Below are 15,652 nucleotides of genomic sequence, written 5' to 3'. Positions count from 1 at the left end.
AAGCGACTTTTTATAGTTTTTAAAATATATTTATTTCAACTATATACTCAAGTTTTGAAGAAATATTTTAACTCGACCTATTTTCATAATTGCTCTTCAGAGTAACTAAGCAGGCACGGGTTTTCAAAAATTTATAATTTCGTAAAATCATTTAATCTCGCGCGTGTTTAAATAAAACAAAAAACACTTAAAGATGAAAACTTAAAACAATAAAAAAATACTCCACGATAAAAACATTCAGAAATATTTACATAACTATACATTTATGGCATTGAAGTGTTTTTAATTAAGAAACTTTTTTTCATGAAAACCTCGATATATCCAAACAACTTTTTTTATTTTAAAAAAAGCATTTCACAATAGATTATATAAACTATTTACTAAAAAAATTATATATAAAAATAAATAAAAATTCTTTCAAAATTATTATTTATACAAATCAGTCAAAAAAATTTTCGATTACACGATTGTGCTTACGTGCATATTTTATGAAGCTGAGTGAATAGGATTGAGAATGATTATTTTATGAAACTGAGTGAATAGGATTGAGAATGATTATTTTCAAATTAACTTTGAAAATCATTAAATAATTTTAGCTTAGATTTCATATTTAGAACTTCGGGTTCTCCATCTTTGATAAGAATAGTAACAGGCTGCATATTAAAAGATTTGTCAAGGGAAACATTTTGATGTCCATTTTTTTGATTAGAACCTTTATGGATCGTTTGTAGTAAAGGTGAAATTGGGCTAGCACCATTTCTAGGAGGAGGGGGGCGTGGTGGTGCTAAATCCTCGTCGGATGAAGCCCCATCTTGACTTTTTGACGAAACAGAAGGAGATTTTGGAGCCAAACCGGAGCGGTTATTTATATTATTTTTTTGGGAATCAATATTAGACGTTTGAATAATCTGCTTATAATTCTTCGGTTTTACTGCAGGAGACTTTTTTTCAAATCGATTTTCGCTATTTAAAAAAAAAGACATTAATGACAAATACAAAAAGGTGCACAAAATAATTTATATAAGAGATCGTTACTTTAAAGGTACACCATATTCATAGAAGCAAAAAAATAAATAAATAAAAATACAAACAAAAAAAGAAAATAAGTAACAAATGTAAACACAAAGCATATAACACATCATATTAAAGGGTGAGTGCGATGACGCAAGCCATCATTTGTGTGTGTGTGTGTGTGTGTGTGTGTGTGTGTGTGTGTGTGTGTGTGTGTGTGTGTGTGTGTGTGTGCCAAATAACTCATTTCTAGATATATTTTTGCTAAATTAAATATCACATCAACAAGTATTCAAAACTTATAGATAAAACCTAGTAGTCTGACAACACTGACGTGTTTCGGATTCTAACACTAAACACCTAACCCGTCTTTAGTTTTGTTTCATAACAGTAGACAGTCCACTTTATTTTATTTGTCCACATTTTCTGAAACTATGAAAATATCAAACCTGCTATAATTTTAACAATTCAATTTTAAACTTTATTAAAAAAGATGCTCACAAAAAAACGAAAAATAATAATAAATTATCATTTATAAAATCTTTTCTTCCTTTATTTTCAAAATTTCATTCGTAAACTGGAGTTTGCCATAAGTTTAATCTATTTATTTGAATCATAAGCTTGAAATTTTAAAAAAATAATATCGAAATAAAAATAACAACAACAACAAAAAAAACCGTTAGCTTTCTTTGGCAAACCAACAATTCTAAAAAGTTTGTTTTTTTGATGATGATGAGAATTTTCTTTAAATATTTATCCATATAAAATAATATAAAAATGTAAAACTTACAATCATAAATTTATAATAATAAGGTTAGGTGCCACTCATTAGTTAAAATCAATTAAGAGTGACACCTAATAAAAATATAAAAAAACTTTTTAAAAGCAAAATTTTAAAAATGGACTAAAAAGTAAAAAATAAACTATTTCATGGGACCCAAGTACTTTGTGACTGAAAATGTCGGGCAACTACAATTGGAAAGTGCAATTCGTTCTTAATGACGCCCAACATTTTCAGTCATTGACTTTAATGAATATTTCAGGTTGTGTACACAAAGTACTCGGGTCCCGTGAAATAGTTTATTTTTTACTTTTTAATCCATTTTTAAAATGTTGTTTTTAAAGTTTTTTTTTTTTTTTTTTTCTTTTTAGTCCATTTTTAAAACGTTGTTTTTAAAAAAAATTATATATTTTTTTTATTATTCAACAGCGATTCTATTTATTTACGCTAAACTAAAACGCTAAAAGTAAGTTTATTGTTTGTTTTAATTACTTTTCTGAACGACTTCTTTTAGTTACGCTAAACAAAAGTCAGTTTGGCGTGGTTAGTTTTAATTACTTTTTTTAACGACTTCTTCTATTATTATCGCTGACCTCGAATTTGTTTTGCGCGGACACCAAAATAAACAAACCGACAAGAAAGCAAGTTAAATAAAATGTTGTAAAAAACATATTAAATAAAACAAAATAAAAAAATAAAAGCAAAAACAATTTTAAAAATATGTGTATATTTATCGCGGTGAAAATTTAAAAAAATGTGTTCAGAATTTAATATTTAATGAGGAAAAATATCATTAAATTGAAGGGATGCATCTCTGCTTAACAAGTATGCAAATTATGAAATTTTTTTGTTGTTGTTCTAAAGTGTAAAAACAACATATTAAGGGATAATTTATTTTTTTACTTAAACACTTAACACGTCCTTATTGTAAAACGCACCTTAGGTTTAATCCTAATACCTAATACCTAATACCACCCCGTCTACACTCTTTAATATGATAGCAACTTTAAAGTTGTTAGTATAAACATACTTGAATTGATCGTTAACTCTTTTAATTAAAGGACTTTTTTCTTCTTCATGTTCTTTCACCGATTGCTGCTTATCGACCATTTTTTCAAAAATATTGTTGTTCAATGATTTGAGACTTGTATCATTTTCTATTGTACTACGACTTGGTTCGTAGCGATTTTGTTGCGGAGTCGAAACAAATAATAAATCCTATTAGATATATTGATTTTAAAAGTTAAAAAACCATACATTTAAAAGTTGAAGTAATAAAGAAAATCACAAAAATATAGTTTGAAATATTTCAATTTTTGGAAAAAATTTTTAATTTTAAGTGTTGATTTTATTTATAATCAACGCTTCAAATCAAAACAACAAACAACGTTAAAAAAAAGCAAACGAGACCGAAACATCACACAACATCACAGCAACAAAACATAAAAGTCATATCGTAGTAAGACATTAGGTAATCATTTTTATTTCAATTTAAAGTAATTAAAAAATTAATTATACTTGTAGTCGAATATTGATCACTTTTGGTTAACACAAAAAAATTTGTGCTTATATATTGAAAAATATAAAATGTAACCTTTTGCCTTTATAATTTAAAAACCGATATAATAAATTAATAATGAAAAACAACTTACTCCAGGCGGAGGAGGTAAAAAGTCAATTGAACTTTTTGCTGAAACAACTTTATGTTGGTTGCGTTCATCGCGCTAAAGTTAAAGATAAAATGTTTTAAAAAATTACCAAGATCCGTACACAAACACCCAAACACATAAAATAATATATCTTTAAAACAGTAATTAATACTTTTTGCTGTTTTCAAATTTTAATCTCAAAATCTAAATAAAAAACACTAAACATGTCAGAGAAGAAGTAAAAAATACATACTGACTTAAAATCTGATTTTCCCCAATCAAACTTTTCTTCTTTCTTTTTCTTAATAGAGTCTTCTTCAATCTTTTGTTCTTCCTCAAACATTAAAAAGTCCATTTCTGCAGCTATACGTTCAGCTTCTCTTAGAGCGTCATCAATATTTGCCATTTCTCTATCTAACTCATTTGATTCTTGAGTTCTTTTGTTTGGAGTTTCTTCTAACTTTACTTTCCTCATTTTTTCAACTAAATTTTGATAACTTCCGACATTCCTTTCTTCTTCCAACTTTCTTTTCTTTTCTTCTTCTTGCTTTTTTTCTTTTTCTATTATTTCTCGTACTTTTTGTGCTCTAAGCTCGTTTTGGTATTCTAGCTCTCGTCTTACGCGAACTTTCTCCTGCTCTTCTTCATATTGTTTTCTTCGTTCAGCTTCTAATCTTTGCTGTTCTTTTTCTTTTTCTATTCTTTCTCGTTCTTTTTGTGCTTTAAGTTTATTTTGGTATTCTTGCTCTTGCTTAAAACGAATCTTCTCTTGCTCTTCTTCATACTGTCTTCTTTTTTCTGCTTCTAATCGTTGTTGTTCTTTTTCTCTTTCAATTCTTTCACGTTCTTTACGTGCTCTAAGTTCATCTTGGTAATCTTTTTCTCGCTTAATACGAATCTGTTCCTGTTCTTCTTCATACTTTTTAATTCTTTCAGCTTCTAGCCGCTGTTGCTCTTTCTCCTGTTCAATTCTTTCACGCTCTTTTTGAGCCCTAAGTTCATTTTGATATTCTTGTTCTCGTTTAACACGAACTTTTTCTTGTTCTTCTTCATATTTTTTTCTGATTTCAATCTCTAAACGCTGCTGTTCTCTTTCCTTTTCCAATCTTATTCGTTCCTTTTGTGCTCTAAGTTGGTATTCTTGTTCTTCAAGCTGTTTTCTTTGTTCAGCCTCTAATCTTTGCTGTTCTCTTTCTTTTTCTATTCTTTCTCGTTCTTTTTGTGCTCTAAGCTCATTTTGGTATTCTTCTTCTCGTCTTAAGCGAACTTTTTCCTGCTCTTCTTCATATTGTTTTCTTCGTTCAGCTTCTAATCTTTGCTGTTCTTTTTCTTTTTCTATTCTTTCTCGTTCTTTTTGTGCTCTAAGCTTATTTTGATATTCTTGCTCTTGTTTTAAACGAATCTTTTCTTGTTCTTCTTCATACTGTTTTCTTTTTTCTGCTTCTAACCGCTGTTGTTCTTTTTCTCTTTCAATTCTTTCACGTTCTTTTCGTGCTTTAAGTTCATTTTGGTAATCTTGTTCTCGCTTATTACGAATTTGTTCTTGTTCTTCTTCATACTTTTTAATCCTTTCAGCTTCTAGCTTCTCTTGTTCAATTCTCTCACGCTCTTGTTTATTTATCATATTTTGTTTTATATATTGTTCCTGAGCTAATTTCTCTTTTTCTATCTCTTGTTGCAAAATTTCCTGTTTAATTCGCATCTGCTCTCGCTCATATTGAAGCCGTCTTTGCTCTTCCTTATCCCTTTGCTCTTGTGTAATCCATCTAAGATTATTTTCAACATCTAACTGATGTTCATAATGAGATCTAGCCATATTATTATCATAGCCTTCTTCCTCAAAATTCATATAAAATTCATTGCACTCATTTTCTAATTGCATCTGTAAAAAAAAAAATTTATATGTATATATTTCACTAAAAAAGTCTTTGAAGTTTTCTCTATAGAAATTAGTTTTAGGTAACCATAGGATTTGTTTGAAGGAAATTATTTACATTTTTCAAAGATAGAAGAGAAATCAATAGTAACAATTAATAGGGACCCATTAAATATTCAAGGGTCAAAACCCTTAGAATAATTTTTGGGCAACCTTTAAAATAATTTTTTTATTCAAAAAATTTTTAAATCTAGTGTTATTTTATTACATAGAACACTTTGAGAGAGTAAGAGAAGACTTTTTTTTAAAAAAATTATTTTTAAAGACAACCCCACTAAGCGATTCAGTGTGAACATTGAGTTGCCAACAACAACAACAACATTGGAAAAGGACTTGGTTAATTTATTCAGAAACAACTTCTTGGTAGTCAGAGAAACTTGAGAATTTCAATATCTAAAATAAGCAGTCTTGGAAAGGAGGAGAATAAGAATGAAAGAACAAAAAAAAAAAAGGTGATTTAGTGAAGATATGCTAAATAAAAGCATATAAAAGAATGCTCAGAGCATTTATAACTGATTTCAAGACAAATAGGAAAATTGATACATAATTATATGCCTATATATAGACTATTACTAATATCTTTCTTATGTCAGATATTGAAGTGCTTAAGTTTTTTAAAGATATATGTAAACTACAAAAAAATTAATACTTCATGCTCTTGTTCCATTTCTTCAGTATTATTGTAATACATTCTCTGCTGCTGAACTTTCATCGCAATTTCTTCTTCTGCTTCTCTTTGTAAACGCTCTGCTTCCCATTTAGCAATACGTTCTTCGTATTCACGCTCTCTTTGCTTTTGTCTTGCAAGTTTCTCTTTTTCCTCTTTTGTAAGAAGATTTCCTTCTTCATCAAAATCTGAGTCATTAAATTTTTCATTTATTTCAGAATTCATTTCATTATACAACGCAGATTCTTGTTTTGTTTCAATTTTCACTTCAGAATTCATTTGCGAAGGCTTGATGTCATTGGGATTACCTTTTATTTGTACCTCTTTATCGACAGCACTGTTATTGGTTGCATTTATTAACTTGGCATTTCCGTTACTTTGTTTATTTACTGTGTTATCATCAACTGTTTCAACATTTTTAGGAACTAAAATAAATAATATGTATTATGCATTTAAATTACATACAAAAAAATATCATTAATCTATATGATTACAAAACTTTAACTATTGTGATAAATTATTTCACAAACTTTATACACAAATATTTTCTTTCAAAAATGAGTTAAAATATTTATAGTCATTGATAAATAAATATTTAAATTAAAAGTAACCAAATTTAATTAAGTTGAAATCAAGCAAAATAAATAAAAAAAAAAAGAACTGTTTATTGTTAATATACCTTCATCTTCGACAATAGCTGAAAGACCGTGGTAAAAAGCAGCACCTTTAATAATTTCCATGGTTATGATAGAACCACTTTTACCCATGATTTGCGCAGCTCTAAAAGTATTTTAAATTTGTTTGTAATATAACCAAATAGAATTTCTTTAAGGAAAATTGATTAAAAAAAAAATTCGTTTTAATTTTTAACTTTGAATTTAATATTAGATTTTGTTTATTTTTTGATTCAACTGTAAAAAAATTGCAAAAAAAATTAATTAAAAGATGTATGTGCCTAATTAAGTATTAAAAATAAGTATTTCAAAAAAAAATTACACTATCAGTTACATTTTTACAAAAAAAGATTTTTTTTTAAAACACTAAAATTTAAATATAATTTTACTAAAATTCAAATATATTACTGAGTTTGAGTAACATCAACCAATCCAATTTCATTAACACTTAATATTTGATCACCTGCATGAATTCTCCCATCCTAAAAAATACATTCTAAAATATAACTTAAATTTACAAAACTTTATTACTTTATATTTTGTTTCAGTTAATTTAAAAAAAAAATTGTAAATGTACTATTTTTGATTTTTTTTTATTTTTTCATTCTTTAATATTTTATTCTTATTATTCTTTTAAAATGCGATTTAAATATTTAAATACGGTCTAGACTAAATACTTAAATGCTGACTAATTTCAATTTTTTAATACAAAATAATTAAAAATACCTTATCAGCAAGACTTCCTTTGATAACAGCTTTAATGTATATGCCTGTAAAATCAGAGTGAGCGCCCTAAAACAGTTTTTAAAAAAAATCAAAAGTAATTTGACTTTATTCAGAAAAATACTTTTATTGTCATTAAAAAGAAAAGAAGGCCACAAAACAAAATTTGCAGGAAAATTTTTGCAGGTCTTTTCATTAAATTTACACAGCTCATAATAACTTTATGTTGTTAGCTTCTAATGTTTCATCCATCAAAATAAAAATAGTCAAATCACCAAAATAGTCCAATCATCAAATAACAACTTAAAAAAATTTGAAATAATTTTAGAGCTGCTAAGTTTGACGTTACTAATTTGTCCAACAATTTAAAATACCCAAAATGTTAACTGAGTTCAAGGCGTTGCAACGCCTAGAACTCAGTTAACGTTTGGTGTATTGCTATTGATATTTTGATCAGTGTTATCATATCAGTGTCTATTCATATTTTGATCAGTGAATCATAGTTGAAATGATCATATAATATGATCATAATACATGTTATTAGCTCTTTTTTTCAAGTTCAATCCATAAAAAATATGCCAAAGATCACACAACTATAGGACACCAAAAAAACACAGGAAAAAACAACTGTAAAATAGATCTTTATAAAAATTGACATAAAATCAAAAGAATATGCTTTAGAAAAATTTTCAAGATAAGGTTCTGATGCCAAGAATCTGACTATTGAAGTCTTTGCAAATCAAGGAACAATTACAATCAGTCTTAAGACCTAAAGATAAAACAACCAAATTTAAATTAGTCTCACAGAAAGCAAACAGGTCTGGTTAATTTTGAAAAATATAAGATTTAAAGGATCAAAAGTTAATTCAAAAACTCTGAATAAATATCTTAACTGAATATCTCCTCTGTGGCAGCCCCAGCCATTATGGAGAAGACCAGCATCCCAGACTTTATTGAAAGCTTTTGATACCTCAAGAGCAAGAGACCTTACTTTGCCACCACCATCTAATGCATGATAAAAACTTTCTGTAGTTAACAACAGTTAACAAGTCAGCTGTAGAACAAGAAGATTGAGATCCAAATTGACACTAAGAAAGTAAGTTATCAGACTCAACATAAGATTTGTTGATTAAAGACTCAAAGACCTTGCTAGTAATAGAGAAAAGATTAATTGGACAATAGTTGAATGGGAGTGTTCACCAGAGTTTTTAAAATTGGAACCACAGATGTCATTTTCCAGAAATTATGTAGGAGGCACAACTGTCAGCAGAGAGACAGAAGACATCAGCCCAATAAATGTCAAAAAGAAGATCACAAAAGAACCCAAGTCAGAGTAGATGTATTTTTAAAAACAGTTTCAAAAAAAAAAATTGATCAGAGTTGCATTGTTGTTTTCAATGAAAAATTCCATTCGAATTGGCATTTTATTTTTGAGGTGCAGTGATATTAGGATCACCATTATTAAAAAAGAACCTAACTTCATTTTTCTTTTAAATTTCTTGATGGCCTCTAAATAGGTTTTAATTGGTATATATTATCAACCACGCTGTAATCAAGCCCCATGGCCAAAACTAGTGCTTCAGGTTCTACAAGGAAATGGTTGGAAAGGTTTGTGATGATTTTATTGTTAAGAGTGGAAGTCACTAAAAATAGCTCCTCTTTGATACGCCTATTATACTCATTCTTTGCTAGATGCTGCTGTCTATTAATTGGGAAAATATCTTTCATTCTAAATGGGTTGAATATATATTCATTGTTTGATGCGGTAAACTGGTATTTCTTGATGTTTTGCTACTGGATAAATAATAGAATTGTGGATTGTACAAAATTAATTTTTGGTATACAAAATTAATGGTTTTTTTATTTACCATTAATTTATGGTAAACAAAATTAATGGTAAAAAAATAACAGTAATAAATAAAAACAACATAAAGATCTATGCAACATCAAATAAAGAAAATGCTTTTAGAATGGATAGTCATAGCAACCTGGACCATAAGACAATTTATGAAATAAAATTTGAAATTTAATAACTCAAAAAAGTTGATGAATGGCAACATCTGCCATATGTGCAATGTAAACAAATAGATTTCTATGATGTGTATGTCTTTGCTGTGTGTGTGAACTTTTTCTCTTCTAGACAAAGTCCAAAAACGCATTGTAAACATACAATGCGTTTTTGATTTAACAGATAGACTTGCTCTATCTGCCAAGACATTGTTTTTGCTCCGTCTGCCAAGATATTGTTTTTGACTTGGCAGATAGACTTGCTTTATCTGCCAAGCTTGAACCTCTCTCCCATAGTCATAAAGTTGCAGCTCTTTCTCTTTTCTACAAATACTATCATGATCACTGGTCAAAGAAGATATCGTCTCTAGTTCCACTAACAAAACTCATTCTTGCTTGACTCGCCATTTCTCAAGTCTCATCGTTTTACGCATTTATCCCTGCATGCTTTAAAAACTTTTATTTGTCTAGTTCTTTTTCCCTGCATCTCAAACATTTGGAACTCTATTCCCTTTTCATGTTTTCCTGACACATACAACCTACAACTTTTCAAGTTTTCTGTCAACTGTTTCCTTGCTCTTTAACTCTTCTTTGTTTTTTTTTAGTAACTGCCAACTTATTAGTGGTTGCTTGTGGCCTTGTTGGGAGTAAATCCAAATAATAATTTTAAAAAATGCGATCAGGGGTGTACCCTCATTGTTGTCTGGTGGTGCGGGACAACTCATTTTCTCCAAGGGCGACTGAAATTAAAAAAAAATCCTGGCAGGATGACAAGACAGCTTGAAAAAGAAACGACACAAAACAGATATTAATTACAACAAAAATGACAATCTTTAAAAGTTGTATTTATAGTTATCTCTTTGCGACCAATATCTCTTTGTAACTAAAGTTACCAAACAATAATTTTTAATAGGTTATAACTTTTCACTTTTTTTAATTAACTTTCTTTTAATTAAACCATATCATATTGGACATTTTTTAGCAGTCAGAGGTTTAAATTTTTTTTCTTCAGCATTTTCACCTAAGAAAAAAATACCAAATAAAAACTATTATACCAGACTACTAATTATCATAGAGGACAACTCAAATAAGAAAAAAAAAAAAACTATTTCAGTCGCCTGCAGGACAACCGGGAAAAAACTGGAGATAAAACTAGTGGTAAAAAAACTGTGCTAGGTGTTTTGTTTGTTGTTACTAGGATCGACAAACCAAACAATGAGTATAACTATGTAAATATCCAATCATAAAAGTCTATCTTCCATAACCATAATCACATAATCAAAAAATGAGTTGCATAAAAATTTGCTCAAGTTAAAATTTAAAACAAAAAATAAAAAAAAATTAAAAAGTGCTGTGTGCTCTAGAATACCATCATACTGGAAGATAAACTGTTTGGTTTTGCCAAACAACTGTCTTATTGATGGAGTCAAAAATGATTTAAATGTCCTTTTGTATGTTTATTGATTGATCTGGTCATTATACAGCTCACATACAAAAGGGATCTTAGGGGAAGATATCCCTATATACAGCTCACACATACAAAGGGGACCTTAGGAGAAAAAATCCTCACATGCTACTACTCACATTGTTAGTTAATGAAATATATAACTGAAAGCTTGCAACTGAGAAAATTGCATTTGCAATATTTTAAAGTTCTTTGAACCATTTTTTATCTTTTATGTTGATCCATGATTGGCAGGATGGGCTTTTTTTTATTAAATGTAAGACCAAATACTTTTTTTAAGAGTTAATCCTAGAAGGTGAAGGGTAGATGACTCATCGAGTACATTACCGTTCATAAATATAGGAAGATCTCAATTATTGCGATAACGATTGGCTGAAAAAAATTAAGTTTTATCTGAATTAAAGTTCACCAGCCACTGTGAGCCCTATGCTGTAGCAGAAGTGAGATCCTTTTCAAGCTCAAATGCCCCTCCAAGCAATCAGAGAGTGTTGGCTTCTTATCATGACAAGAATAAATGGTAGTATCATAGATGTGAGAATATATGGAAGATCGTTAATGTAAATAGTTGGTGTAAATAGTAATGTAAAAAGCTTTGACAACTATATATACTATAATGTAAATAGTTGATGTAAATAGTAATGCAAAAAGCTTTGACAACTATATATATTTGACAGTTTTTAGCAATTAAAATGTTTTGTTAAGTTAAAACACAGAACACTCAGAAACCGTATCCACCAAAGTAGTAATTTAAAAAAATATTTTAAGTGTGAAAAAAGGTAACTAATAAAAACTAATTAATTCAATTAAACATTTTTGTAATCCATAAAATGGGTCATCTAGCTCTCAATAAAACTTTAGTGCATAGCTGTTAAGTTCTGTGAATTTTTTTAGTACTCATCAATTTTGACAATAAAACTATGTATAATTTTTTAACCATAAAACTATATATAATTTTTTGACCATAAAACTATATATAATTTTTTGACCATAAAACTATATATAATTTTTTGACCATAAAACTATATATAATTTTTTGACCATAAAACTTGGTATACTATTCTGACCATAAAACTATACATACTTTTCTGACATAGGTCGAGTATTGTTGACAATATTAGGTTTATTTCTTTAAAACATTCACTTCTAACAAGGCTGCAAGCAACTGTTATTAGAGTTGCAAGTTACTGGAAGAGAAAAGATGAAGTTTAAGAAGCAAGATAACAACTTTTTTCTAAAGATATTCCGCATATCTATTATGTCCAAAACCTGAGATGACCATGGCATAGTGGTCTAAGTATCCTGTCTTACTCACTTAAATAAGATTTAACCATTTCAGGCTTTTTTTCGTTTTTTTTGTTTAGGGTTCTTATTTTCATCTTGCTGAAAAATTAAAAAATATAACAATTTCCAAGTAAATGATATCTAAAATAAATAACAAATTGGCATACTATTCTCTTAGCCATAAGCATTTAACTTTAATTCACTTAAACTAAATTACCATTTTAAAAACCAAGATTTTAATGTCTTAAAAAATATATATATAATAGATTCCAAGCTTCCTAAAAGTCCCGTTTTGTTATTCTTTATGAAGTTTAGATTCAAAATTAAGTTTGAAATCATTGTTGGAGCTCTTAGAATGTATAATGTTGAGGTTTCACATTTGTGTTATTTTTGGGTTTTTATACCGAAGTTTCCATGCTTATTTTAGTTATCTAAGACTTAAAATTGTGATTATATAAAAACTTAAAATTGTGTGCGAATTACTAAGTATGTTAGATAAGAAAAATTTATCTTTAACTAAATAAACTTCAAAAAAATATCATATCACAAAAACATTATTTACCTTGGCAGAGCATATGCTTAATCCAAGTCCACTCTTTCCTTTGTCTATAGTAACTCGCTGAACAGGAAGATCATCAAGCAACTATAAAGCAAAACAAATTTGTTAACATTTACACACACACACATTTACACAATCTAAACACACAACACAAAAACTTGTGTTGTGTGTTTAGATTAGCAATCTAACATAATACTGAAATAGCCAGCTGTAGGGGAAAAAATTTTTTTTTATATTCATATAAAAACATCTATACATATATATACACATATGCATATAAATATATATATATATATATGTATATATATATATATATATATATATATATATATATATATATATATATATATATATATATATATATATATATATATATATATAAAATAACAGAAGCACTAGAAATATATGAAATTGCTGTTTTAGGTAAAAAAAAAAAACAACTGGTAAAGTAGAAAAAGTGTGTTTAAGAGCACTAGAGTATATATATATTATATATATATATATATATATATATATATATATATATATATATATATATATATATATATATACATATATATATATATAAATATTTATATATTTTTTAAACATCTTCGCTTCCAACAAGGCTGCAAGCAACCACTAGTTAAAATTGGAAGTTACTGGAAGAGAAAAAATGAAGATTGTAGAGCAAGATAACGATTGACAGACGACTTAAAGGATTGCAAATTATATGAATCAGGAAAGCAAGATGAAAGACGAAAATTTCAAAGAACTGATGCTCGAGGAATAAAACTAAACAAATAAGAGTTTTTAAAGCACTTAGGAACAGTCACAGAAAAGGGATGAGACTTAATTAAATGACAATTAACACGAGAATAAATTTTAGTAGATAGCACAAGAGACGCTAGATATTTAGAACAGTGCCTATTATAGTATTTGTAGAAAAAAGAAAGAGAAGCAACATTACAACAATGTGATAATGGTTAAAGGTTGGCTGCTAGAGCAGGTCCAACTATGTTTACAACACGTTTTTGCACCTTGTCTAAATGAGAAAGGGCATCATTACAAGATCCGCCCTAGATATGGCAACAGTATTCCATACAAGGCTGGATTTGAGATTTATATAGATAGAGAATAGAATCCGAAGTAAGAAAATGTTGAGCTCGATAAAGAGATGCAACCTTAGTAGAAGCTAATTTTGCAACAGATTTGATATATAATTTCCAAGAAATATCGGAAGTAAGCATTAATTCTAGAAGATGAAGAGTAGATGACTAACCGAGTACATTACTTAATGTTCATAAATATAGGAAGATATAAATTATTGCGATAATGATTGGCTGAAAAAAATTAAGTTTTATCTGAATTGAAGTTCACCAGCCACTGTGAAGCCCATCAAGTGCCCCCTCCAAGCAATCAGAGAGTGTTGGCTTCTTATTACAACAAGAATAAATGGTAGTATCATCAGCAAACAATGCCACCTTAGATGTCAGAATATCTGGAAGATTGTTAATGTAAATTTAAATGAGTATAGGGCCAAAAATAGAACCTTGAGGAACCCCTGAAGTTACAGAAATAAGAAGAAGAGTGCTGTCCATCGAGGAAAACTTTTATACTACAATTAGAAAGGAAGGATTCAATAATCTTAATGATATTATCAAATACACCGTAAGAAGAAAGCTTATGGAGAAGACCACCATGCCAAACTTTATCAAAGCTTTAGAAATGTCAAGAGCGATGGTCTTTACCTCTCCACCTTTATCTAATGCATGATAAAACCAATCGGTTATTACTGTTGACAAATCAGCTGTAGAATGAGAAGATCGAAATCCATATTGATGATCAGAAAGTAAGTTATTAGATTCAAGATAAGAAATTAAGTGTTTGTTAATTAAAGATTCAAAAACCTTGCTTATGATAGGAAGAAGACTAATGGGACAGTAGTTAGACGAATCAGATTGCTCTCCAGAATTTTTGAGAATAGGGATAACAAATGCCGCTTTCCAGCAGGCTGGAAAACAAGACTCTGATAAGCACTTGTTGAATAGTTTTGAAAGTATAGGCAACAGCTCCGGAGAACACCTCTACAAGACTATAACAGGTATGTTGTCCGGGCCACAAGCTGTAGAAGAGTCTAAGCAGGAAATTACTTTAGATACAGAAGCTGGAGTGATAGGAATGTCAAGCAATAGATCAACCTATCTGATGACTAACTCATGTAGAACGGAACAAGTGGAATCAAGAGATGATATTAATGAAAAATTCTTAGCAAACAATTCAGCTTTGTCTTTAGGTGAGGTGACTAAGTCTGAACCATACAAGAGAGGTGGAATTACAGATTTGCCCTTATTATTGATACTATTAACTTCTTAAGGACCAGGCCCGAGATATCTTGGGTCATGGTATATGGTCCAAAAAGAGATAACTCGGGCAGTCACATATTTTATGTTTCATTATGTATTAGCCCGGGTCTTAAAAACAATAAGTTTCAAGTCATTAAATCTCATGAATTTTTAAAAAAATTCATGAGATTTAATAACTTGAAACTTATTGAAAAAGTAGAGATATAAAGCCAGAGTCCTTTTGGGACTCCGCATCCCTGTTATATATATGTGTATATATATATATGTGTGTGTGTATATATATGTGTGTGTATATATATATATATATATATATATATATATATATATATATATATATATATATATATATATTTATATATATATATTTATATATATATATATTTATATATATATGTGTGTGTGTGCGTGTGTGTATATATATATTTTAAATGTTATATATATATATATATATATATATATATATATATATATATATATATATATATATATATATTTATAAAACATTTAAAAGATTAGAAATATAAAACTTATTTCTAGATTTTTAAAACTTTTTA

At 28.4% G+C, this 15,652-nt stretch overlaps 1 protein-coding gene across 1 annotated transcript in view; it reads right to left on the bottom strand.

Annotated features, from left to right (window-relative positions):
- Window positions 1-320: 320 nt before the first annotated feature.
- The window catches only part of LOC100201659 (afadin), a 68,754-nt gene continuing 53,422 nt past the window's right edge, over window positions 321-15,652 (bottom strand). The window contains exons 14-22 of the mRNA XM_065794029.1: window positions 12,757-12,837; window positions 7,445-7,510; window positions 7,127-7,200; window positions 6,724-6,824; window positions 6,027-6,469; window positions 3,695-5,323; window positions 3,445-3,516; window positions 2,823-3,010; window positions 321-963 (exon numbers count right to left, since the gene is read on the bottom strand). Coding sequence (XP_065650101.1) covers window positions 567-963; window positions 2,823-3,010; window positions 3,445-3,516; window positions 3,695-5,323; window positions 6,027-6,469; window positions 6,724-6,824; window positions 7,127-7,200; window positions 7,445-7,510; window positions 12,757-12,837 — 3,051 coding nt within the window. The 3' untranslated portion in view covers window positions 321-566. The remainder of the gene's footprint in view (window positions 964-2,822; window positions 3,011-3,444; window positions 3,517-3,694; window positions 5,324-6,026; window positions 6,470-6,723; window positions 6,825-7,126; window positions 7,201-7,444; window positions 7,511-12,756; window positions 12,838-15,652) is intronic.

Source organism: Hydra vulgaris, chromosome 03 (assembly GCF_038396675.1).
Source record: "Hydra vulgaris chromosome 03, alternate assembly HydraT2T_AEP".
Lineage (NCBI taxonomy): Eukaryota > Metazoa > Cnidaria > Hydrozoa > Anthoathecata > Hydridae > Hydra > Hydra vulgaris.
Note: the sequence above shows the minus strand (reverse complement) of the source record. Positions and strands in the feature narration are given on the sequence as shown.